This window comes from Coloeus monedula (genome assembly GCF_965178545.1).
Source record: "Coloeus monedula genome assembly, chromosome: 5".
Lineage (NCBI taxonomy): Eukaryota > Metazoa > Chordata > Aves > Passeriformes > Corvidae > Coloeus > Coloeus monedula.
Window position 1 is genome coordinate 19,345,387 of NC_138785.1, and position 26,080 is coordinate 19,371,466.

The 26,080-nt window shown below is 42.2% G+C and overlaps 1 protein-coding gene across 17 annotated transcripts in view; it reads left to right on the top strand.

Moving 5' to 3' along the window:
- ADGRL3 (adhesion G protein-coupled receptor L3) overlaps positions 1-26,080 on the top strand; it is a gene marked incomplete at both ends in the record, with an annotated part of 305,662 nt that overhangs the window by 124,209 nt on the left and 155,373 nt on the right. For 13 of the 17 annotated variants that reach the window (XM_082281579.1, XM_082281571.1, XM_082281570.1 and 10 more), the window contains 2 exons: positions 17,601-17,615; positions 19,405-20,205. In XM_082281579.1, the coding sequence (XP_082137705.1) occupies positions 17,601-17,615; positions 19,405-20,205 (816 nt within the window). The remainder of the gene's footprint in view (positions 1-17,600; positions 17,616-19,404; positions 20,206-26,080) is intronic. The other 4 variants (XM_082281580.1, XM_082281573.1, XM_082281581.1 and 1 more) reach the window with 1 other exon arrangement.

Genomic DNA, 26,080 nt, shown 5'->3' on the forward strand with positions numbered 1-26,080 from the left:
TTCGGACTGACATTTTTACTGCAACCATTATTTTTAAACACATCAGGCAAGCTCTCTGCCTGAGTGGTCTGTCCAGTGCCATTGTTTTAAAAATTCGTTTCTGGTAACAATTGCACATATGATAAACATCAGTTTGAAAATTCAATTTACTGCGTAAAGAATTTGGGGAGACAGTTTTTCATAAAACAAAATAAGTCAATTAGAGCCTTCTTCTCACAGCCTGCAGGTTTTCTTTCAAGCAAAATAACAGTGATTGCATTTGGTCTATAAAAGTGTAGGCATAAAGCTCCAAAGACAATGTGCTACAATAATGTTGAATTGAAGGTGCCTAAGAGAAAATGAATGTTACAGGGTTTTTTCCTTTGATTTTAGGTTTTATTATGTGTGTGCCTTGTTAGTTCCATTTAAAGAAATGAGAAATGCAAATATCTCTTGCTCTAAAACATAAATTCTTTCATGTATTAATTAAAATGTAGCAGCAGCCTGATGTCTGTCTTCACCCAGTGCTGTGCTGGAGACAGTTCTGTGGTGATATGTGGCAGCTCTAAAAAAGCGTGGCAAACTGGGTGATGCTCTGGACATCAAGCAGAGAAACCTCTGGCTTCACTCACTTGTCTTTCTAGTTGAGAAAGAATCCATTATGTGGGCCTGAATTTTGGACCAGTGGATGCTCCCACTGGGCCATTTGGGCAGGTTTTTGAAGTGGGGATGGAGCAGAAAACAGAATTTCAGCACTGCTTGTAGCCATACTTTTAGCTTAAATCCAAACAAAATTTGGTTCAGTTTCTCAGGGAGTTGCCCCATCAGATTGTTCAGAGACAAGGTTTTCTTAGCAGCCCAGTACCTAAAGGCAGAGCTTTTCCAACATCACAGTCTGCCAGACCCCAAACCTAATTGACCTGGACTTAAAAATTGGTACCAAGGAATTGCTGGAAATAGACATACTCTGTTGTGTGTTCCTGCAGCATGCAATTGATCTAAGAGCTCGGAATGTTTTCAGCTAGGCACACAGAAGGAGTTAAGTGCTTTTAAAAACCCGGTCATGCCTCTCTAAGGCTTAGTCTGCAAGAGCAGATTAATGCAGCCATGTTTGATGCTTATCCTGCTAGAGGTGCTTTGCAGTGGACATTGCCTACTGCCTGCACTCTTCCTGGCTGCTCAGGCAACGGTGTAATTGCAAAAAGATGAGTGAGAAAAATAGCAAGCTTGGCATGTAAGCCTTGCAAGGGAACTGACAGACAAAAAAAAAAAAAAATTAACAAATCTTCAGTTTAGGGTTCAGTTGTAATTGTTTAGAATTTTTGAACACACTTTCTCTTTTTATCCAGAAGAGCTAATCCTTGATCCTAATCCTCCCTGCAAAAAAGGGAGCTCATTGATACTGACGAGGATATTGAAGGGATGTTGTGACTTGCCATATAGCATTCTAGGGGAAGGCAAGCTCTCTGTGATTATTCTGCAGGTCATATGGACCAGCTACATTAGATGTTTCATCCTTTGGTTGGGAGTGTTGCAGTATAAGGTGTAGAGAGGGCAAGACCTGCAGGGTTGTTCATCAGTCTTGTTTTCCTCTTGCTGATGACCTCACTCCCTTGTGTCGGATTTTGGAAGGAAACACAGTCTTGGCTTTACAGTGTAATGTTGGTGTTCCAGATTGCATTTCTGTTCCCCAGGTATGAAATCTCACTCTACATTCCTCTATCTGCTGGATATTACTTTTAGAAAAGCTAATAAATATACTCCACATTCTTCCTGTTTAGATTAGTTTGGTCATAATGTATCTCTTTCCTTTTCTCTTCCCCTGCTATCTTTAAAATGTCCAGTACAGGACTTTGTCTGACATGAACTAATTTTTGTTTTACATCTTTCCCATCTCCAATTCTAATCTTGAACCAGTTGAAAACTCTTTGCTCCTTTTTTGTTTGCCCTAAAACTGCAGGGCAATACCCTATGGTGGTGCTATAGATAATTTTAATTTTGGCTTATAGTTCCTGAGTGTGTGTGGTGCTAGGAAATACTTTTTACTCTTAAAAAAACTTCATTTGTACATGTGTTTACTTAAATTCATATGTGGACAAAGAAAAGCCTTGGTTTTAAAGAGTTTTCAAGCACTTTTATTTTTTTGATTATATGAAAATAAGATTTTTCTCTTTCTATTTTCCTTTGAAATGTGTACTGAAAACTGCTGAATGGCGATCCTCACATTTTCAGTGTGGATACTGTTCTGTACAAGAGACCTCATGTGCAACAGTGTTGAAAATCTAATCAGGAATGCTTCATGGAGCTGCAAAATCATTGCTGGATAAAACATTTTAACAGGGAAGCAAAGATGTAATTTCCAGAGAAGGTCACGATTGCAAACGCTGTGTTGACTGGGTGTGACCTGGATGAATCCTGATGGTCCAGGAGGAAGCCCAGTTGTGCCCAAACCTGATGGCCTCTCTTTTCCATCCCAGTTTTCCTTTTGTGAAACATAGCTGTTGTGTGGCTAAAGGTTGGAAAACAAAGCAGAAATTGTGATTACAGTCAACAAGCTCAGCATTCTCCACGCTCAGGTCCCAGGCGTGATGATATTGTGTGCGGCAGTGCCATTTTCCACTACTGACTTTGTGAGCAGGAGCTTTCCCTGACCTGCTCTGTAAAGCCCATGTTGCACACAAAGCCCAGAGTCTCCTTTAGATTTATTAACAAAGAAAGCAACAAAAACTGCTGTGCTGAGCCACTCCTGGGGCTCCTCCCCAAGGACCTCACTGCTGAGAGCTGGAGTCCTCTCTGCACACCAAGTACAAACAGGGGAGGCAAGATGTGTTCTGCAGAGCTGCTTAACCCTTTCCATCTCGCTGTCTCTTGGGGAAAGAGGGGGTGGTGAGGAGGATGGGGAGGCAGTTTGGTGTTTATTTTTATCTCAGTCCCCACAGTGTGCTTACACTACGTGACTTTTGTATAATCTAATGGGTAGATTCCCGCTGTTATAAGTAGGAAAATTCAGAGTCAAAGGTCTCGTGACTCTGAAGCCATTGTGTGCATGTCACATGCCTCACCGCATTTGGCTACCCTTGCAGTTGTGGTCAGGGAGAGCTGAGAACTTAACAAAGGGCCTAACTGGCTGTGCCCCACTGGTGCCTATCTTGGCATTTATTTCCTCTAAGCACCTAAACATCTCATTTTGCTCTTCCCTGCAGTGAATGTGGTCTCCCAGTGATCCTGAACTCCAGCTCTTGCTGTTGCGTTTTCTGCTTTCTTGTGGTTCTGGTCTGTGTGTTTTTAAAGGTGACATCTTTGAGATCCTTGACCTCTGCTGGCATTGCTAGGAAAGGAAACAGTAAGGCCTTTATTCAGAGCCACTGCAAACTGGTGCAGCTCTGGTGGGGTGGGTATGAGGCATGTTTCCTTTCCCAGTATGGTATCCGCCAGTCTAGCGTAGCTCTACAGCAGGTGTGTACATGCAAAGCTGCTTCCAGTTTTGTTTTACCTTGTGACTTAAGAGTCTTCTGCTGTACAGACATCAGGAATGGGGAGGATGATCATCAAGAACACCAAATGCCCCGGTGCTCTGTTAGAGACAGGAGGGATGGTGACAGCCGTGGACCATTTGTAGAGGGGCTGTGGCTCCAACTCCCTACTGTTTCCCTGTATTTGGTGCCCATTGAGCAGCATCCCTGTTCCCATCCCCAGCTGCCTCAGACCTCATTGACCATGGTTCACTAGTGGTAACAATGCTGGTGGAGACGAAGCTGTCGCCTCCTTGGCTATCCCTGCTTATGGGATGGGCACCACCAGCAGGTTCACGCAAAGACAGCTGCCCTGACCACAGGGTGCTGGGGCGAGCTGCTTCTGAGCCTTTGCCATCATCATGGGGGCTTGAAGTGTGACCAGAAGGCAATGGGCACTTAGGCTGTGGTCTGTTCTCTAGACATTCCTCTTGGGACCTGACTTGTGTAAAAGAGGAGCAGCTGTGTTGTGCACCAGCTTTAAAAAGACGGCTTTCCAAAGTGCAGCCTATTCTGGGAGTTTAACCTTGTAAAGACTGAGGCCAGACACAGCTCTCAAGGGAAGGGAAACAGCTTTTGATGTTGCTTCCTCTGAGGCAGACAGGGGAGCATTTCTTACAGACTTTTCTCCCTCCTGCTGCTTGATGAATTCAGCTGTAGAGTCAGATCCATGGGGAGACTGTCACCAGGAAGGGTTTGGCCAGTTTGCAAGCCAACACCTGAAAACAATGCTGTAAAGTAACAAACCTTCTCAATTCCTTAGAGCAGATCTTCCTGTGACCAGACATTCTCCAGCAGACTCTGCTGATGGCAGACAGGCACCCAGACAGGTAGCACAACTGAGAAGATATCTCAGAGTTCCTTAAAAAGACATTGACACATTCAAAGCCTGCCTCCTCTCTCCTGAGCAAATGGGATCCACAGGAGTTCACAACATTGAATCTGTGGGACTAGAGGAAAAGAAAAATTCTTTCTTATAGCTGTTTACTGTCTGTCTAAATAGAGGCCACCATGCTGTATTCTGCTGACCATCCTTAAAAAGACCTGGGTAAGGTGACCTTTCTGAGCTGCACACAGCACGTTGGAAGGATGCTGACAGCTGCATTTGCAGTGATCATCCCTTGAGGAAAGCATCCGTGCTTGCTCCTTAAGTTTGCAGATTTTCATACTTGATTTTGGACTATGGTTAAAGCACAGGAAGCCCGTTTTGGTGCCATTTCCCAGCTCCACCACAGCTTCCTTGGACAAAGCAGGTAATATTTTCCTGCCACTGTTCCCAAATGGAAATATTAGTCTGTCTTTTAATTAACCTTGACTATGTTGTTTGTTTAGCTTGCAAGCTATTGGGAGAAGAGTCTTTTCTCACTTAGTAGTGGTCTGCTGCCTGTTTCTGCTCTGGCCCTGGGATATAGGATAAGTACCATCAAAAATAATTGGACATTTCCTCATCTGGTATCTTTGCCATCGTGGCAGTCACACTCACAGTGGAAATACTATCACTGGCTTGTTGATCCACGATTTTGACTAAATTATGAATCCCAGCATGTGAAAGAGGAGCGTTCAGATAAGCAGTTTGGCAACATCTGTGTCACTTAAGTTTAAAATACGATTAAGAGGAGCAAAACACAAGGTATATCCATGAAAAAGCCAGCTTTCTTCATGGCAAACCCCAGTGGTTTAGGAATTTTTTATATTAAGTCTAGTGTTTGCATTAGTTTTTTAACTTTAGGCAAGTGTGAACAAAAGCTTTTTATTTCTCAAGGCCTTTGCTTAAGGGAATCAGCATGACAAGTTGAGAATACGTATAGAGTTTTTAAATTAGCAGGTTTTTTCCTGTGAATGTAAGTAATGAAGTGATTGTTTCATGCCTTTCTTTAGGAAAACAAGGCCTGTTCCTTTTGGCTGTTATTTCCCCTCTATACTTGGTTGTGATGCAGTCAGAGATGACCAGAACTGTAAGCAAAGAGATAGATTTTCTGAGACAAGATTACAATTCTGATCCAAAGGGGCATGTGGCTTTGGATGGCAGTCATGGATAATTTTAAAACACCTATTTAGGTAGTGGTTGATGGTGTGGTTTTTTGGGTTTTTTTTAACTTACACTTAAGTTTTCTTACCACCACCCCTGCCTTCCCCACAAAACACAGAGAGAATAGAAAGATTTTTATGTTCTCTTGCTGTTCATACTGCGGATGTTTTCTTCTGGCTCCACTTGTGCTTCAGGAAGAAATGAGACATGTTTAGCAAATGGAGGTTTATTGTGGGACATGCAGATCTCTGAAGAGCTCTGATGTACCAGACTTGTCATCTTAGTTTTTCATTGAACATATTTCTCCTGTCCTTGTGTTCACGCACAGCTGTGCATATGTCAAACACAGTTTCATTTCACTTAATTCACTACAAATTGTGCCATGAGCACCTGGTCCAGTTTTCCTCTGGCTTTGTTGCATGACTTGGAGCAAATTGCAAAAATCCCTGGTTTTTTCCCCTTTTGTTGTCCTGAAAACTGGAGTGATAATATTCCCAGAGAGTTTGTGAACTAAGAATTGCTGTAAGGTAATGGACAGTGAATTAAACTCCTGGCCAGCTGTCCCAGGCCACTGCTCCTTGCTCTGTCAGAGTTTCAAGGTGTTGGCATTTATGTTGGCTTCCTTACCTGTAAAATGGAAATATTACTTGCTTGAGTGTGTTTTGGAGGGAGGAGCTCTGTGATACCTACTCTTTGCATTGAACAGGGAGTCCATCAGTCAAGGATGTATTTTTCAAACTGACAGGTCCGCTAAAAGATCTGGGGGCCAGCAAAGCTGGCTGCTTCCAGCTTGCATTTCTTGCCTGTTGGCCATGACAAGACTAATGTCGTAGCCTTGCTTGGAAGGTTCCCCATGACTTGAAAACACACACAGCACCAGAGCTGTCCCATCCATCTCTTTTCCTTTCTCTGAGTGTGGCACCAGGAGAGACAGCACCAGCTGCCAAGAGCCCCCAGCACCCCCTCCTTTAGCTTTCAGAGAAGGGCAATCTCTCAGACAAAGTAGTATGTACACTTCCATCCTGTCTCTGTGTCTTGGGTCACATGCATAATCTGTTGTTATCATGAACACTGGTGTTGAATCCATATCTTGGGCCTCCATTTTTGTGAAACTGCTGTTCAAGTACCTGCTTCTTTAAATCAGAGCCCTTTTTTAAAAAATGGGTTGGTCTTCTGCTAATTTAGACTAATGTCTGTGGAGCTAAAGATGGGTCTTCCACCTCAGTCAACCCAGGCAGAGACAGCATGGGGACTTTCTTCTTATTTCTTCTATTTTGTGCATTAGCTTAAAGAGAGCATAGTAATGCATTGCAAGTTGTTTAAATTTTAATAGAAGTATGCATTTGTGAGAGATCCCCCACAAGCTCCTGGCAATGAGGTGGGGTACCCAGAACTCCTCACCAAAGGCACTTCTCTTGCCCTCAGGTTGTGAGGGGGATGCAAAACATCCCAGGCTTTCACAAGCCTGCTGAGGCCAAACAGTTGATTAAACCTTTGTTGGGTTGTGCCTGGGTGTGATCTGAATTTATAATGTGCTGTCACTGCCAGGAACATGGGTTGTTACCATGCTGGTGTCCTCCCTCTGGGAGGTGAACGTGGAAAAAGCAGACCAGGTTAGCAATGCACTGTGGTGGCTGATGGGTGAGATGGGTGTCAATGGATGCTCTCTAGGTTGTGTTTCCATACTGGTCTTAATGGTGATGCTCCTTAAGCTGTTTCACTTCAAATTTTAGCCTCTTTTCACCAGCCTTTCTTATTGCATGTGTATTTGGTCCAACTCTTCTCAAAAACCCTTCCCTCTCACCCCCAAAGTAATGCAGAAGAGAACAGGATGCAGTGAAAGGAAAGGGCCAAGTCCTTTGTGTCACCATATCAGCATGGTCCCATTGCTGCCCTCTGGGAGCTTCTGGCAGTGTGATAATTTGATTTTTGAGGTTTTGTGTCATCTAAATTATCCAAGAGATTTCAAGTGAGAAGGGCCATTTTCATGTGAAGCAGGCATAGCCTTGGCATCTGGCTCTGTCCCCTAGATCTCTTAAGGGTCCCTTTTAACACTGTTTCCTATTTTCAGATTACTGAAAGCTGGGCTGAAAACTGAACCTCACCCTTAATTCTTTTTCCATTTTGAATCTAACAAGATAAGTAAGTGTTGTTTTACATAAAAACTAAGCCTTAGCAAAGCAGACAGATTTATTGAATTATCTCATACCAAAATGAGTGTTTCACTGTCACTTTTTTTCTTTTTTTCATTTAGCAAGATCTTCTTCCTTTTTTTATATCTGTTGATGCCATGGGGAAATAGCAGCATTGGCTATGAAATAGAGAGGGCACCACACATTGACCACTCCAATAAAGTGCACAGTAAATAAAAGTGCAAGAGCCTCAAAGATCCTAATTTTTGAATATATAATATATTAGAAGTTAAGCTGTTGCAAAAGCACAGAAAAAACTTCCCTCAACCTTCATAAATTCTTATGCTTTAAATTAGAAATAAAGTAGTCTCTTTTTTTGTGAAATGATAGGTCTTAGCTGTACCTAATATTCAGTTCATTGCAAATAGTAAGAAATTTCTACATGTTCACTGCATATATTTTATTGCTGTAATTTGTGGCTCTCCCAAGCAGAATAATACTTCTACTTCGCTGAATATACCTGTGCAAGTTAAAGGTCTCAGATGTATTCCTTTAAAATGACAGTTCATTCCACCTACGTTCCTGCTTTATATCAGTACTTACTCATTAAGAATAAGCATAAAATACAATGTCATCCTTCTTAGTCCCATATTCAAACAGTGGGGAGCCAAATGCCAAACCCTGTAAAGGGCTCTCTGGGGCTCAGAGCAGGCATTAGCTGCAAGCTAGTCCCTTAATGGGTTTACCTGTGTGCTTCCTTAGGTTAATAGCCCCAGCGCCAGCCTGTCCCAGGCCCGCGTGTGCGGCAGCCCTGGCTGGTGGCAGCCTGGCTCGTCACAGCTGTCCCCGAGCGCTGCAGGGACTCCTGGCATCCCTTTGGCTCCTCGGTCAGCTGCCCAAATACCTGAGGGTTTTCTGTGCTGTTGGGTAGGCAGGGATTGCTCGTGCTTAGCATGGCAGGGAGGTGAGGGAAGCAGGTGAGGAGGATGCTTGTGCGCAGCACAGAGGGGTTTGCGGCAGCGGGGTGTTGAGGGGGGACACCCTGCATTCCACATTACCTTCTGCTCCGTACCTCTCAAGGGGGAGGCTGTGCCAGCCCGTGTTGCACGGCAAAGGCGTGCACACAATCCCTCCCATCCCCCTGCACATCTGGAGTGTGAGCTGGGGAAAAGGCATGGGAGCCTTTCACAATTCATCAGCGCACGATCTCCTTGAAACATCTGCCCCTCAGCTGAGGTTTTGTTGACTCTGAGTATTGAGGGCTGAAGCAAAAGAGAAGATGAAATGAAGGCTCCCAAGCAGTTTTCTGCAATACTTGGTTTAGCAGTCTGGAGATGGGATGCGTCAGAGTAATTTCTTTTAGAGTGTTTTAGGAATGTGCCTCCCAAGTGCGAGCTGTGCCAGTATCTTTGCATTGCACATGTGAGCGTATGTGCGTGTGACACACGCTTGGATTCATTATTTAAATCCTTAAATGTTGGAAGTCACTCCTCTGCATATGTGCACATATGTGCACACACACACATACAGCACACTTGTGTTAATTACTTAAGCCTAAAAATGCTAGAAGGCATGCCTTGCTTCTTTTTTTCATCTTCTCTTTTTAAATAGCAGATGTTGTTAAAATTTACACCAGATTGTAAAATCTGTTCCAAAGGACCAGTCTGAAGTCTTAACATCGCCTTCCCCTGCTCTTCACTTGCTCTCCAAAGTGGTTGCAGTAAAATCCCACTTCTCCAGTTACTTTTGTAGGTGTTTCACCAATTCGGAGAGGGGAAAACAAACGTGTCCCTTTGTTTGTCTTTGTGGAAATCTTTTTCTGATTTTGATGGGCATTTTACTACAGCATCCAATTGGAGACACTTAAGAATAAGTACTATTGACAGAGGCAATTGATACAAAATCCTTCCTGACCGTTCTCTCAATAGCTGAAAAGAAGCGGTGTTTTACCTACCAAAGCGTTATTAAAGGAAACTCAGCCATAGCAGCTGCTGTCAGCAATATGCCTTGCAATCAAATGAGAAATATGGTAGATACTCCAAGACATGAGAGAACTGCCAAGGCTTATTGCAGAGCAAAGAGCTTTTCAATAAATGTTTTCTCTGAAGAGCATCAGATTTCACTCACTTCTCACAGCTCAGACATGCCTTGGCAATCATGATTAGCCTCATTTGGGCCTGTGGAATCTATTATTTTATAGCTAGTCTCATAGCTGGCAGGATGACAAACAGTTTATTCCTCTTTGGAGAGAGATCGGACTGAAAGACACGGAGCTTTAATTCAGTGCTCCCCCACCTAAGATATTTTTCCTTTCCCACCTATTGCTTAAGGCAAGACATCTAATGTTTGCTTCGATGGCTCTGTCAGGCTTTTGGCATCCCAGATTTATCTCTTGCCTGGATGAGGACAAATCTTTAAGAAACTTAAGGATTTCTTTCATTTTAAAGTCAGGTAAGGAGGCAAGAAATATATTAAAACAAACATGCAAATAATAATTATTCCTAGTTAGCTGCATTTACCTAGATGCCATGTGATCTTCCTGGACATTTGAAATCCCAAAAGGAGGAACAAGTGGGGCAGTTATCCTGGTCTGTTTACCTGACCCAGTTACAATGGCTGAGTGAGCAAAGGGAGTAAGACCTAGACTCAAACTTGCTTACAAGAGCTCTCTGGGGCTAGATATTACCAGACAGGGTTATTTATTTCCCAAACAGGTGTTTTGTTATGGATCTTTAACCATTTTGTCAGTTTGTCTCTCTGTACCCTGTTTCTGGGCACTCCTGGGCTGAGCTGGCAGCACGGGGAATTAGGTGTATGTTCCTGCCCTCAAAAACCACACCCAGCAGCCCTGGAGGATCTAACCCTGCTGCTAGCGCATCTTGGTCCACCTCTATGTGCACAGAAGCCTTTCTTGACAGAGGGGAGCAGCATCTTGGCATTCAGTTTGCCCCCAGACCCTTTTCAGAGGGGCACTATTAAATAAATGTTCTCGGAAAAAGCTCAGCTATCTCTCTTTTTTTTTTTTTTTCCCCCCTTTGTTTAGACTTGGAGCTGTAAGTAATGCACAGTAATGCCTCTTTCCCATTTTATAAAGGAGCTTACAGCTTTAATTCATGTCTCTGTTGGGGAGAGTGGATCTCCACATCTCATTTGTCCTTAGCTGCAGGGCTGTGTTGCAGAAGGCTGATGGGTGCTCAGCATCAGGCCCTTCATTGGCAGCAGGAGCCAGCCACAGAACAAGAACAAGTGCTGCAGAGGGTCAGCCCTGCAGTGCTTACCTCCCTTTTTGGAGCTGTGATATCTCTTTTTTGTTTTGTTTTGTTATGGGAGAATGATGTCCAGGTGGCTGATTCTTCTGTAATTTAATGGCAGCTCACTCATCTGCTGTTGTGCTGGAAACAATACGAGGCCAACTGCCAGGGAAAGTTTGGCTGAATGACCTGTAGCCTTAATTGAATTTTGCACAGTACTTGTACAGTCCTTTTTTTTTTTTTTCCCACCTCATGCTTACTCATCTTGCTGCTTCTTTTTTAATTGGTGAATTTAAAAGCAAAATTCTGGTGCACAACAAGTTGAGAGCAACTTTTCTGCTTGTGAGGGTGGTGAGTGGTGGCCAGTGGTCTGACAAACACTTTGACTAGCATAAACAACTTTTTTGTTTCCCAAATTATGGGATGAATTAGTTTTTCAGGTCGCTTTGTCTTTGAAATGGTGCTCTAAACATAAAATCTCATCTACAAAAGAGATTTATACACATTAAAAAATCAGATATTCCTTCTGAAGATGAGCTTTGAATATAACAATTCCTGCTGCTTCTTTTCTTTCCAGTGCAGTATATTTCAGGACTCATTATATCTTAAGTGAATTATCTTTACTTGGGAAAAAAATATTTATCTCTTGGAATAATACATTTAGAAGTGCAGCACAATCACATTCAGTATCTGCTGAAGCTGATTAAGTGTCTGCTTCTTCAGAGAAGCCAGTCACTGTGACTGCCACCTGGAATAATAATGAGAGGAGGGAGGCAAAGAAAGAATAGAAATTATTCACAGAATTTCGGGAAATCCAAGTGTTTGCAAAATCGTTGAGAACCAGCTCGCTGTTTGCTGCTCTTGCAGGGGCCAGGCACACAGCATGGATCTTTTTAATCCCAAAACTCAGAATCCCTGAGTGTCATTTGCTTTCTGCAGGAGAGATTTTTGGTTTTCCCTTTGCAAAATATTTAAAGGCATAATTTTTTTTGTGTGCTTTGGTACCTAAAATTAGGAAATGAGGTAATAACTTTTATGCTCCTAGAAAATTCGCCTCGAGGGGACAGTGCCATGGAAAAGCATTTGTTTTTACTTGGGTTTTGTGGGATAGTCCATGTGAGAGCTTGGGCCTCTGATGCCTGTCATCCATTATATGAATGTCTTAACAAAATGATGGCTTTCTCCCAAAATAGCCTGAAGTTTGATCTATAATACACAGGGCAATTTTGTAGGAAGCCATAACTTTTTTCATCTCACAGAAACCTCTAGTGGACAAGACTTAATGTATATTAGTGGTTTCCTGGGTCCTGATGATTTTAAGTTACACTGACAGGTGTTTTAATAATCCTTAGTTTTATTTCGGCGAACATCTATTAAATTTAGTTATTATGTATTAAAAAGCAGACTGAAAGCACTGACATTTTAAGGAAGCCCAAATTAATGGTTTGAAAGGTTTCACAAATTTATCAGATGAATGGAAATCTAAGGAGGAAAAAAAACATCCACTTATGAGAAATGACAGCTTTGATTTCTCCAGATCTACAGATACCATATTTAAGGATCTAATTTAGGTTGTGGTTCATGAAAGCATAGATTATTGACATTTCCAATCTCTGTACTTCACAGCAGAATTAATTAGGAGGTGATAATTTCAGGAATGTGTTACATTAAGCCATTGTAGCGCAAAGTACTTGTAGAGCACCTTTGTTTACTGGTGCTTGGATATTGTATGAAAAATGTAATATGGAAGTCAAGCAAGTGAGATTATTCCTCCCTTTTATTAAATAAAGGATTAACTCTTCATTTGCTGTGAAAGGCAAGCATGTGTCCTGTGCAAGAAATCCAGACATTTTTTTTTCCCAGCTTTATAGGAGGGAGTCTGATGAGCACACATAGTTACATACAGCCAAGAAGAAGGAAGCGCTCTACTGAAACCTTAAAATAATGTTACAAACTAAGTTACTCCCACCACTGTAGTAGTTTAAACCTGAACAACCTTTAAAGCTTAGTTTGTAGAATAATTTTTGTCTGGTGGAGAACTCCATCGGAGAGGCTCGAGGTTGAATGTTCTTTCATAAGAGAAATTGTCAGCCACAAGAAAGATAATTCGTGGTGATATACTTGATAAGAATAATTTCTCCATTCCTCTGGCTGTAGAATGAAAGTCTGTGTGCTTTACATTCAAGTGGCAGGTTGCTCTTGGACTGCAGATTCCGGTAGTGTTAATGGGGTTTGTTCTCCATTTAAATGCGTTCTAGAAAACCCATCATGATGAGAAAAAAAAGAAAAAGTAAAGGAAGTCTTGGTGGCAAAAAATGGAAAGATAGCAATACTATGTGTTTGCAAAGTAGTCTTAGAAAACCTAATTCTTCCATTCTTTGCGCTTGCTCCTGAGTCAAGACTCGAGGACCCTGTTGAAAGTTCAAACTTTTACATAAAAAGCTCAGGAAATGAGTCTTCCACTGGGGCTAACAGGACTGGAGTTCAGTTGTGACTTGGGGACAGCCTAATGTGAAGGTTGGGGATGAAGGCTGGTCACTGTGTCTTCTGTAGAGAGGACAGTTGCAATGAAGGAAGTGAACCCAAAGACCATTGTATTGCTGTTGGTTTTCCTTTGCCTAGAGATAAAATATCATCTGACTTTCTTCTGCCTACAGCTTGCTGCAGTGGATGTGGCTGTGTTCCCATTATCAAGGCATTTGGGGTCTGGTGACTGCCCATGTGCACTACAGTGGGACCCCAGGCTTTCCTAGAAGGAGTGGGTGGATGAGAGAAGTGGTGCCATGTACTTTGTTTTGTGTCTGTGCTGCTCAGAGTGGGTGCTGAACTTGGCTGTGTGGTCTCTTTTGTCACTTTAATTATGTGTGGGGAGAAGAAAACGAAGCAGAGATAGGTACTTCTGCAGCATGTTGAACTTCAGGTTGCCAGAACATGTCATATAAATGCCGAGCTAGTGCTCTTAGCTTTTTTCTGGTGAACTATATATGGGGGGTTGAGTGGGTTTGAAATGAAAATTAATTTTTTGCTAAAAGAAGTATTTTCATGTTTTAATGAGGCTTTGAGCAACCTGGCGTAGTGGACCATGTCCCTGCCCATTGGTGGGTGGTTGGAACTGGATGATCTTAAAGGTCCCTTCCAGCTGAAACCATTCTGTGATTCTGTGATTTTCATTCCCTGGGTTTAGATACATTTATTTCAGATCTGCTGCTGTCCTGAATTTTGAACGTGTCTCTTGTTAACTTTAGCAGAAGAACACTGTGACTCCAGGACTCAACCATGCCTTCAAAAAGAGGAGCACCTTCATCTGTGAGCAGGCCCATTGGCATGCTTTGGGGTGCCTTGCTAGATTTGCAGCTGCTCAAACATGTCCCTGTTCTACCTAAGACCCACAGGTGGGACTGTGTGTTAGGGAGAAGCACATAAATTGCTTTTCAGCTTCACCTGCCTACGCATGTGGTCAAGCTGGGTGCGAGATGCAGCAGCCACGTCTGGCATAAAGAACACTCTCAGCATGGCTGAGAAGCTGCAGCTTGTGCTACTAAGGTCAACCTCAAAAACCTGGGTTTTTTGTCCTTCTGTTTTGTCATTAACTATGTGTTTAATGTTAGTCTGAGTATATTGAAACAATCAGATCTGTGAAGCACAAGAACAGGGAGTGGATGTCACTTATTCCACTACTAAACATCTGCCCTGAAAAAAGCCAACTGAAACAAACAGCTAGCAAAGTACAGGGCACAAATTTTTGCACTACTTTTGCAATTGTCTTTTAACATTCCCCTTCTCACATAATTTTTTTCCAGGAGTTTTATGCTGCTGTTGTGTGGGTTTGAAGCAGTGCCAGGGAGACAGCTCTCTATATGGCTCTGCCACCGTGCGCTTGTGCCTTAAATAGTTGAATGCAATTCAATGTGGCGGTAAGAAAATGAGCAGTTAATGTTGTTCAAGTGTTAATTGTGCCCAGAGTGTGTTTTCAGAGCCTCGACACAGCAATACTAAGAACATTTAATTAATGCTTTTGTGCGATTTCTCCAAACGGGTGGCAGGAGTCTGCTTGGGGATAGGCTGTAGTGGCTCATGATTGCACGTTGTCCTCAGTTTTCCTTCCATCTGAAGAATCATGAGAAAATCTCTGTGTGTGGAAAGTCTTGTTTGTAACTCCCCTCAGATATAGCAAGTGGTTCTTGATTTCCTTTTGGCCTCTGGCACTGCTGAAGTCAATGGGACTGGCAAGCACCGTAGGGAATCCAGGTGAAATACCCTTGTTCTCCTCCAGTACAGCCACATCAGGAATGGAAGACCTCACTATAAGAGTAAAAGCTGTGTATGCCTGTTTTTTTCTGCAGGTCTGTGTAGGAAAGTAAGGTGCACCCTGTGCTATAAGCAGTACTTAAATTCTGTTGATTGGCACAGACGCTACTGAGATACAAAAATGTCTGTAACTGGGCAAAATGAAACAAATTCTACCAGTACTTTACGAAGACAGTTTTGCAGTGATATGTTGTGTAACTGAAGGAGTAATCAGACTCCAATTAGACCCTTTCTTTTAATATTGTTCAATGAGCTAAATTTTGAAAGCTTCTCATGGAGAAGAATAAAGAGTATGTCGCCCCAATATAAGCTGAGTAATTATTGAAATTCAAAAGCATTAAGTCTTAAATCAGCAGAGGGAAAATATGTATTTGGGGAGACATACAATGGAAACACCATTCAGAAGGTCTCCAAAACACATCGTGTTTGTAATTATAAGGGAGCTGGATATGGCACTGAGTGTTAATAACACATATGAGCTATTCAGGATAAAGGTAATCAACGCTTCAGGTCACTCAGGTCAGCTGGTCACAAATACATTATCTCCTCTAGGAGCTTCTCTCTCCCTGCTTTACAACATCATGCTGTTGTTTGAGTGCATTACAAAAGCTTTTGCACATTTGGAAATGTAAATTACCACCTTCTGTGCTACCAGAGGTACTGTATACCATCAGCCAGGAGAATCAGCGTGAAGCCATACATTTGGGGATCTGTCACGTTGCCTTCTTGCTTTTGCCAGGGACATTTAATGCTTTTCTGAATACCTTACTTAACTGTGACCAGCCACAGCCCAGGAAGGGGAGAACAATTGCTGTGTGGGTTTCTCCAATTGCTAAGTCGGAGCCTTTTAATCTTGCTGGCTCCTTCCCTTGAAAAATCAGATTGCACTCAAATGCATTGTCTCTGGTCCCTAGAGCCCTGACAGCCACATGTTGAAAACGTTTGCCTTTAACCTTAACCTGTTACGAGGTTGAAAGGAGCCTGAATCAAAGCCCAGGTAAAAAAGCCTGTTGAAATTCGGAAACACTCGTTATGGGAGCTGCAGTTGGCTCCAGCTGTATGCCTCTCTGGACAGGGAAGTGTAGATCCACATGTCTAGCCAGAGCATTTGCAGCCCTACCCTGAAATTGTTCTTGCACTGAGCCTGCTACTTCCCATCCAAATGAACAAGACTTTAGAATGCAAAGAGGTTTGCAGTGCCAGCACCAGAGAACAGTCACTTGGCAAGCGTCTCAGTCTGGAAGGGGCTGAAGTGAACTCTGGGCAGCAGAACCAAAGCATGCGTGCACACCTTTGTGTTTCTGTCTCGCTTCTCCAAACAGAGATCTCTCAGCTGTCAAAGCCGTCCTGGTTTGCTGGCAAGTTCTCACTTCTCCCTCTGGTATTCGTGGGGCCTGTCTTCTCCTGCACCTTCAGGGAAGAGGCCCCATAGAACCAGCAGTTCGCTGTTTGGGTCCCCACCATGCTGGAAGAAGTCAGGGCCTGTGCCACAACTGCAGAAGGCTTTTGGATGAGGACTCCCAAACCTTCTTGCAGGAGGTTGTTAGGTATAGACACTAGTACTGAGCATTTAGCAATTAATAAGTGCACTTCATTTATTAATTCCACCTGAAAGGAGTTTTGTCCAAAGGGATGCAGCCTCTTCAGCAGTATTATGATGCACGGTGCATACTTCACATTAAAATATCCAGCAAGTTCTGGGGTTGGGCTTTTTAAATAGTTACATACTTTTGTCTTGTTAACACTGTGAATCTTTGGGATCTTGTTTATAAGTGCTACAATGTTTCCAGTGCTTTTTTCCAACTCTTACTAAAGTGTATTTCTCCAAGACAGAGGACAGGACTCTACGAACATCCACGGACGTGCTTCATTTGACTCCTCTTAAGTTTTCTTTTCATATAATAAGTGAATATTCTCCTGTTTTAGGTAGGGATCTCTGTTTTACAGGATTTTGGCAAAATATATGAAGACGTATATTCTATAAGGTTTCTCCCTGGAATTTTTATTCTATACATAAAGCTGTATCAGTCATATTTCACTTTATGGGTGTTTCATTTTGCTCTTTGAAACTAGTCCAAGGTTCCTGCTGACAAGGTAGAGTCCAGGGGGCTCATTACATCCCAAGTGTTGGGCTTTTTTTTCTTCTGCCAGATTTTTCTAAAGTTAAAATTTTATCTGTATTTTGTTCAGCTTGTCTGCATATTATCCAGTGTATATATCAGAGGAAAGGTTTATATATATATTTATATATATAAATGTTCACATACCAAAGTAAATTAATAAAGCTTCCTTTTCTTATGAAAGAGGTAAAGAAAAGTACCTGGCCAATACAGTACCATTAATCTATTCTCTTTTCTCCTTTCTCTCTTTACCTCTCTCTCTACAATAGAAGTGGAACAAAAAGGTAATTAAATACCTTTCAAATTATATATATATATTACTTATGTATAGGCTAAGTTATTTAACAGTTTAACGTTTTAGTTGAAATACTTTGTCATTAATTCTCACTACCTTTTTGTTAAAGTTTATTTAGTATCTCTGCTGCTCAACTTCACCAGATAACTCATATTTGCTGAAAAGTTTTTACCAGTGCCACCTTTTTTTTTCCATTAAATTTCTATTCAAAGGCTTAGATAACTCATTTTCCTGCCCCAAAGAATTTGGAAGGTGTGCATACATATGTATGTGCATAAGTATATCTAATTATGGCATAAAAGCCTTGTGGAAATGGCACCCCTTTTTCAGCAACTCTGCGTGGTTACTTAGACTCCAATGGATCTATATAATTTTATACTGGTTATTAAATCTGATTTTCCTCCTGTCTTGCTCTCCAGACATTACCAATTTCTGCATTTACAAAAAAATAATCAATTATGCTCCGAGCAGGAAGTGTGAAAGTGGGATCCCATCTTGCCAGCCCCGTGCTGCCAGAAGCATGTGGTGGGATACTTCTTCATGCCTCCCTGCCGCCCACCCATCCCATCGTCACGGTTACTGTACCTCTCGCGGATCGCGGAGATCAGCACTCCAAATAACCAACCAGTATTCTCCCCAAGAAGTGTGTGCAGCGCCTCTGGGCCAGGAGGGTGCTGGCGGGGATGGTGAGGGCTGAGCGAGCCAGATTTGCTCCGCAGCATCCCTCCTCTTGCCTCCCCATCCATCTGGCCAGCCGGCCCCTTGGTGGTGGTGGTCCCGTGGGGCCGAGGTCAGCCGGGCAGCGGCTGGGCCTCCTGCCAGGTGTCGGGCGTGCCCTGGCCGCTGTCAGCCCCCCCCCGAAGTCTGAGCAGCAAAGCATCCCAGTTTAGTCAAACTGCTCCTCTGTGCTCCTCTCATGTAACAATAGAAGGTATATGTTTTTAAGTTTGAATTACTACTATATTTAACAGGACATTTTTTAACTGATTAAAATCTAGACATTGGGTTCCTCTCCAGCAAACTTTATTCTTTTCCTTCCTTCTTTCCTTTCTTCCTTTCTTCCTTGTCTTTTCCTTTCAGCATCCATATGTCATTTGTTTTTAATTGTGTGGACTGCATGTTTCATGTGTCCTGTAGCAGCTTGGAAAGTCTCATTTCTAGTTATACTCCAGATGGGTGTTCCCCCCCCCACACTCCCTTTGCTTTAAACGCTCTTCTGAGTTGCTGAGGGATTCGCCTGTGCTTTGCTATTGGTATCCTTTAAATATTTAATATCACTTGGGCTGTAAGGATGGGAATTTCTTTCTCTTATTTCCATTTCTAGGCCACTCTTCTGTGGGCTGTTCAAATAAATATGTGGATCAATTCCCTCGGAGTTTAGCCCTTCACCTAGTAGGTACAGATTCACTGCAGAATATAATTTGGAAATACAAACCCAGAAATCCTTTGGGGGCACATATTCATTTCAGAGTTTACAAAAGCGAGTGGTCCAAGTAAGTATACCTGTAAAAATAGATTTGAAAAGCAGTAAGACAATGAGTCACAGTTGATAGGAACAGCAGTGGGGGGGAAAAAAAACAGTTTGGTGGAGCAGATCTTGTTGTAGAGGTGTGGTGGGCAGGAAGGATAGTCTCCAGCTACAAGGCATTGCTCTTGGGTTTCCTCTCATCTCAAGTGTCCTCTGCTCCAGGACTAGAAGCTGTTGAGATGCTTGGGCCAGCCACCCCTGAACTGTCATTAACTTTGTTTTTCTTTTAAATTCTTTTCCCCTACGCCAGTTTTTCTTTGCCCTGGACTGCTGAAAGGAGTTTACCAGAGCGAACACTTATTCGAGTCTGACCACCAGTCGGGCGCCTGGTGCAAGGACCCTCTGCAGGCCTCTGACAAGATCTACTACATGCCCTGGACGCCGTACCGGACAGACACGCTGACCGAGTACTCCTCCAAGGACGACTTCATCGCCGGCAGGCCGACCACGACCTACAAACTCCCGCACCGGGTGGACGGCACGGGGTTCGTGGTGTACGACGGGGCTTTGTTCTTCAACAAGGAGCGGACCAGGAACATTGTCAAGTTTGACCTGAGGACAAGGATAAAGAGCGGGGAGGCAATCATAGCTAACGCCAACTACCACGACACCTCTCCCTACCGCTGGGGAGGCAAGTCCGACATAGACCTGGCCGTGGATGAGAACGGGCTCTGGGTAATCTATGCAACAGAACAAAACAATGGCAAAATAGTCATTAGCCAGTTGAACCCTTACACGTTAAGGATCGAAGGGACATGGGATACTGCCTATGACAAGAGGTCAGCTTCTAATGCCTTCATGATCTGTGGGATTTTATACGTGGTGAAGTCTGTGTACGAGGATGACGACAATGAAGCCACAGGGAATAAAATAGACTACATATATAACACTGACCAAAGCAAGGATAGCATGGTGGATGTGCCCTTTCCAAACTCCTACCAGTACATTGCTGCTGTGGATTATAATCCCCGGGACAACCTCCTGTATGTATGGAACAACTATCATGTTGTAAAATACTCCTTGGATTTTGGCCCACTGGACAGCAGAGCAGGTAAGGGGTTTAATACCAAACCAAAAATATTTCTATTTCTTTTCTTGTATATTTATTTTTTTGTCTTAAAGTGACGTACACTCCTGTCTTACTGATCTGCCTGAGTTTCTGCAAATTAAGCCCCACCACCAACCTATGATGGTTATTAAGACATTAATACATACAGAAATATTTTTTTTTTGTCGTCGTTGAAATTAAGTTGACAAAGGAGTATCTACACATAAGGAGCCAGAAACAGTTTCCAAATGCCTGTGCTCTTATTCACAGGGGTAGCAGTCCTTTCTCCAGAATTGAATTTTCTTTCGTACCTCATCAGATCATTTTCCCTTCTGCAGGAATGCTGACAAAACAAAGCGTGGAAGATGTTGTTGCAAACAGCTGGAGGAAAACTGCCTGCCAGTTTAAATTACTTTGTTTCATTAAGCTGGGGGAGTTTTGTCTTTTTAGAGAAGCTGAGACTAATTGAATCTGTGAGCATGCACCCACAAGTGTGTGTCTAGTGTCAGGAGGGGGATCACCAAAAACCCTCTAAATTCTTGGTTTATTTTCTGTAAAGTTTCTCATTCTTTTTTATAGCATTTCCTGACTTACTATACTTTATCTTAGATGATAATCTGGCCCCCAGAGGTTTCCCAGCTTTTCCACCCTTTTTCCTGTTAGAAACTGTGCTGGTAGTTACTTAGGGATATTTCCTACATTTATCAGCTCCATCATCATTTTGCGATTATAGAGTTGCCACTTTATTAGTAACAAGACTTAGCCTACACTGTGGTCAAGCTTGTATGATGTTGCAAGAATTTCCAAACAGCATTTGCTCAGTAGTTTTAAATGGTTGTTACTGTACTGAAGTAGTCATAGTATCAGGTAGTTCTTGTGGTGGACTGTGTAGTGGGAAAGGCTGAAAAAGTAAGAGAAAAGGCAGAATTAATATAATTTGGACAGTAAAGTATTCAACTCATAACATGGCTTTTTCCTAAAGATTTCTTTTCGTAAGTAAGAAACTTGAAAGTGGGTGAGTGGATTCAGGGCTTTAGATTGAAAAAGAGAAGTGAAAAGGTTTCTGTTGCTGAGATTTTATTTTCCTGTGTGCAGCCTGTTACCCATATAAAATGAAAATGGATCAAGAGATGCTGAAAGAAATTGTGGGTATGAAAATCTGGGGAGGGTTGGAATAAAAGTAGTAGACTGGTAGTGAAATTGTGATTTTTTTTTTCAAAAATGCAAGGAAGGAGAGAAGAAAATTTTGAAGAAGCAGATGAACAAGAACTGAGTGACTGTTAAGGAGTAGAGATATTTTCAATGATGTTGACCTCTGCAAGATCTCAGATGAGTAGAAAATGAAGTAATACTTCTCATTCTTCCAACTTAATGATGAGCATGTACTTTCTGTGTGGTGGAGTGAAGCAGAGCAATTTGTGAGCTATTGGCTGTACCCAAGGAGAGAAAATCAGTTGCATCCCCTTTATTTCACAGAGTTTCTCTACTTTTTAGTGAATTATTTCCAGGTATTATAAAGGACTCTTTGCTGGCGCTTTTTCATATGGTGACTGTTGTCAGTAATAGCATCTTTAATACCAAAAAAAAAAAAAAAAAAAGCTTTAATCAGTGAAAAACCTTAAAAAGGGGGAAAATCCTATTCAAAAAGGAAATTGTTCTCCCTTTTTTCACAGTATATGATTGTGAGATGGGAGAGCGGGTGAAAACCTTGCAGGGGACTGAAAGTCTGTGAGGTGCAAGAATTTGGTTTGTCTTTGTGTCACTGGTTTGAAGCCTCTTTAATTTCACTCTGGTTTGAATGAGAATTTAGAATCCCCCAGTGCCTCAGACAGAAAACTGAAGCAGTTCTTAGCTTTGAATGTTGGGCATGAGAGAGTTAATCTGGTGTCAGGGAATCTGATGAGCCTTCTCTGACATTCCCTGTGTGCAAATTTTGTACAAAGCTTTGTAATATGGGCAAAAGGCTGAATTTTACATGTGGTTCTCTTCTCTGAAAATTGTTGGGATTTCCTTTCTGGCAAAAATGCATAAGGATCCCATTTCCTCACTATTTCATAAGTTTAGAGGACTTTTGAGAGGTCTGCTCTGAGAGCAACTGAATTTTTTGATGAGAAAACTTGAATGGGCCAAGACATTTCAAAGAGAAGGAAAAAAAACTTCACTAAGGGAGTTTACTGCTCCATTACCCACATAGCCTGATTAGTGGGAACAATTATTTTTGAATCAGTGAAACAGAAGCACTGATTTTGGGCTGAACAGGTGAGCAAATAATTGCTTGACATCAGGCTTTTTTGCAGCAAGGAGCCAGGAGACCAGGTCTGCATGATGCTTTCTCCTCCAAGTTCAGTGCAACCCATTTTCTGGTTAGCACCAAATTTCATGCTGCATTGCTTTACATGTAACCCTAAATATCTGGTTGGCTTAAACCCAGCTCCTCCACCAAAGAGCAGGAACAGGAGCTGATACAACCCTGGGAAAGCAGCGAAGACTCAGGATATTTTTATTTGGTTTTTTAGATATTTATTTTTTACAGAGTGGATTGCACGTGTGTGTTTCTCATCTCTTCAAAAATCACCAGTGTTTCTCTGTATTAGAGCCATGTTCAATGCAGGCATTTCCCATGGTGTTACAATTTGAGTAGCAGAATTTGTAAACAATATCAGCTTAATTAGAAAATAAAAGAAGGATTGTAAAATTGATGGGTTGAACATATGGGTTGTTAAAAAACAATTAAGGGTGAGGTTTTAGAAGAGCTCTTAAAGCCAAAAATTGATCATAACAAGAAAAGTGAAATATTTAACTACTTAAATAGCCAGTAACATATTTGAAGTCACTTGTATCATACATTTCAGGGATATCTAAAATATAATACAGGTTCTGGAGATTCCAGTTCACTTAGAATCAAGCATTTTCAGTCTTTTCCCAAACTGTTCAGAGAAAATGGGAGTAGGCAGGAGTTGCTGAATATATAGGAAAGGCAGGGATCACATAGTCTTGCTGTTCACAATGTCTAAGCATGTCTGTTTTCTGTGATTTTTAATTAAAGAACTTTGCATGTAGGTTTGGAGCATATTTGAGATGTTCACTGTTGCAGAGCGTCTCTCACCTACTGTTTAAAAAAATGGGATTTTACTCCTCGGAGTGAGCGAGTGTCAAATGCTGGAGCTTCTATGCTCAGCTTCTGCACTTCCTAAAGTTACCAGGGAAAACAAAATGTTTAAAGCGCTAAAAGCTGAGTTTAGCTGCTCTAGAAGCAATTCAAGGCTCTTGATGGAATTAAACCCAACTGTTCATTTTTCTCAGAAATGAGAGAAGCTGCATTTTAGAGTTTTACCCCACTCTTTTTTTTTTTTCCCCTCTTGTCTGAGGTTGTTTTTCATTTATCCCAAAAGTGTTTTTGAAAGCAAACACTGCTCAGTGCCTGCAAGTCCCAAGAAAGCTATCATTAATGTCTGCCCTCAAGAACTGAACCTGAAGATACCAAAAGCCTTTGAAGTGTATTTTCTTTGAGCTGTTTGGCCTTAAAATGAGCTTTTTGGAGGATGCTTCTTCATAAATGCTCCTGAGTTTTTGGGTTATTTTGTCAGAGCTTCTATTGAGCTTTCTAATTTGAAGTGTTAGTAAGGATAGCTCTGCATCTCTTCTCATTCCTCAAGAAGTTAAACCCAGATGAGTGTTCAGGTTTGGTTTTTTTATGTGTCCTACTAGACATATGCAGAGAGGGAAACAGAAAGTGACGGGATGAAAATTTTCTGCAGCCTAATCAGTTGATACTCACCAGAGCTACCTGTTTTAATCATCACTCACTTATGATACGTTCTGCGCAAATAAACTCAAGAAAATATCAACAAACCTTCCTCTCCAAAAAGGTGAAGTGCTCCCATCCCGCTTCCTGGTGCTGTGCTGCATACAAACACACGTCTCCCTGTGCCTCAGCCCCTCCCTGAGCAGGCACAGCTCCTGGCTGGACACCAGCCAGGGGTTCCTGGGCATCACAGACACCAGAAGTTCTGTCTTTTAAATGTGTGAAGTATTTCTGGCAGCTCTTGCCAGGGCTCGGGATGTGCTGACAGAGCATTTGGGTGCCTTAGGTGGGGACTGGAGCCTGTCCCATAGTAGAGAACTCCAAGGAGCCAAGTTAAGGATCCCTTTGTGCATATTTTGGCCTTGGGTGGATGTCCTGGCAGCCATTCCCAGTGACATGGAAAACACAGACCTCCTATTTTCGAGAAGGTGTTTTAAATTATGTCCAGGAGACCTAAGCATTACCATATGGGTTGTTTCATGGATGTATGAAGTTAATAAATAAATATGCCCAGTACATAAAGGAAGAGAATTATTATGATATGATATGATATGATATGATATGATATGATATGTAGGACTTCTAATACAGCCTAAATGTGCTTAAGTGGCTTCCACACATTTCATATTAACACTGTGGACTGCCATTATGGTAATCTAATGTGATGGAGAGATTGCATCGATAGCTGTGATATTTTAAGAAGCTCAGAGGGTTCATGTCAAACTTTTATCTTCCACATTTTGTCAAGTATTGTGGGATGTCCTCTTGAAGTGTGATTGGAAGGATTTTGTTCAGTCAGAATTTTTGGGTTGTTTTGTGGTTTTGCTTCCTGAAGCAGTTCCACAATGCAGATAAGGTGAACCCTCTGTCCTTATAATATGCTAATTAAGTGCATTTGTGTCCTGGGTAAAAGATGTGGCAGTATGGTGATGAATAAGGACTTTAAACACATATGACACCTCGTTAAAATGTAATTTTCACATCGTAAATCTGAGGCCTTTCCTTTGACAGCTGAGTAATGTGGGTAGTGGGCAGAGGAACTTGAACGTTTCAAAGCTGTCATGTGCTCATGTGTAGCTGGGAGCTGCTTCCTGCGCTGCTCGCCTGCGATGCCGGCTTCCCTGCGCGGGAGCGCGTCAAAAGGGCTACGTGTGCACAGTGCTAAATCCCACTTGTGCACAGGACGTGAACTGCTATCGCTTCAGGAGCCCCTTGTGATAAGCCACGTTTGCTATCTCCGCAGCTGAATCTGGGCTGCATTTTAGAAGGCTGCTGAGCCTTTCTGATGAGCAGCTTCTCCTGGTGGACAAAGGCCATTTTTAGGGGGCTGCTGAGTGTTTAATTGCTGCTTCTCCTGTGTTTTTGCTTTCCTCCCATTTAGGAGCATCCCTGACTCTCTCACTCCTGTTCCTCCTCATTGCTTACAGTGACAGCTGCTGGTTGCACAGTGTTGCTGGAGGTTTTCAGAGAGATAAGCTTCTGCTAAATGTGTAATGTGACTGGAGCCCTGGCTTTTATCCACCAGTGTTTGCCCACATATTCATGTTCCATTTATTCAATAAATATTTCAGTTCCTTTTTTGCTATCTTAGACAAAAAGGGATGTCTAAGTTTAGAGTTGAAAAAAGCAGAACATCTTTTACAACAAAGCAGACCTTTCAGCCTGCATTTGTTGGGCAGACAGTACCTTAAGCTCAGAGGGATGGGAGGGCAGTATTGCGTTCGTACCTCATTTTGAGGCCTGGTCTGTCTCTTAATTTTTATCTTGTTTTAAATTTGCCCTCTTTGTAAAGCAGTGTTTGAGTAAAAAATGATAAAAAAGCATCATACCACTGGAGACTTTTCTGAAATTAGGGCTTTCTGCTTTCCGCCTGGAAAGCTGGAGTTTGAGCTTTTTTGTCATTATTCTCACAAAAAAACCCTTAAAAAGTGCAAGATTCCTCAGCTTCAAAATTCTCCCTTTGCAGAGCATGTCATAAATATTAATACTGTTTGGTTAGCACAGCGGGAGGAACTTCAGTGTCTCTCCAGTACCAATAAATATGTGGTTGCTCCCTTTTCCTAAATAAAACTA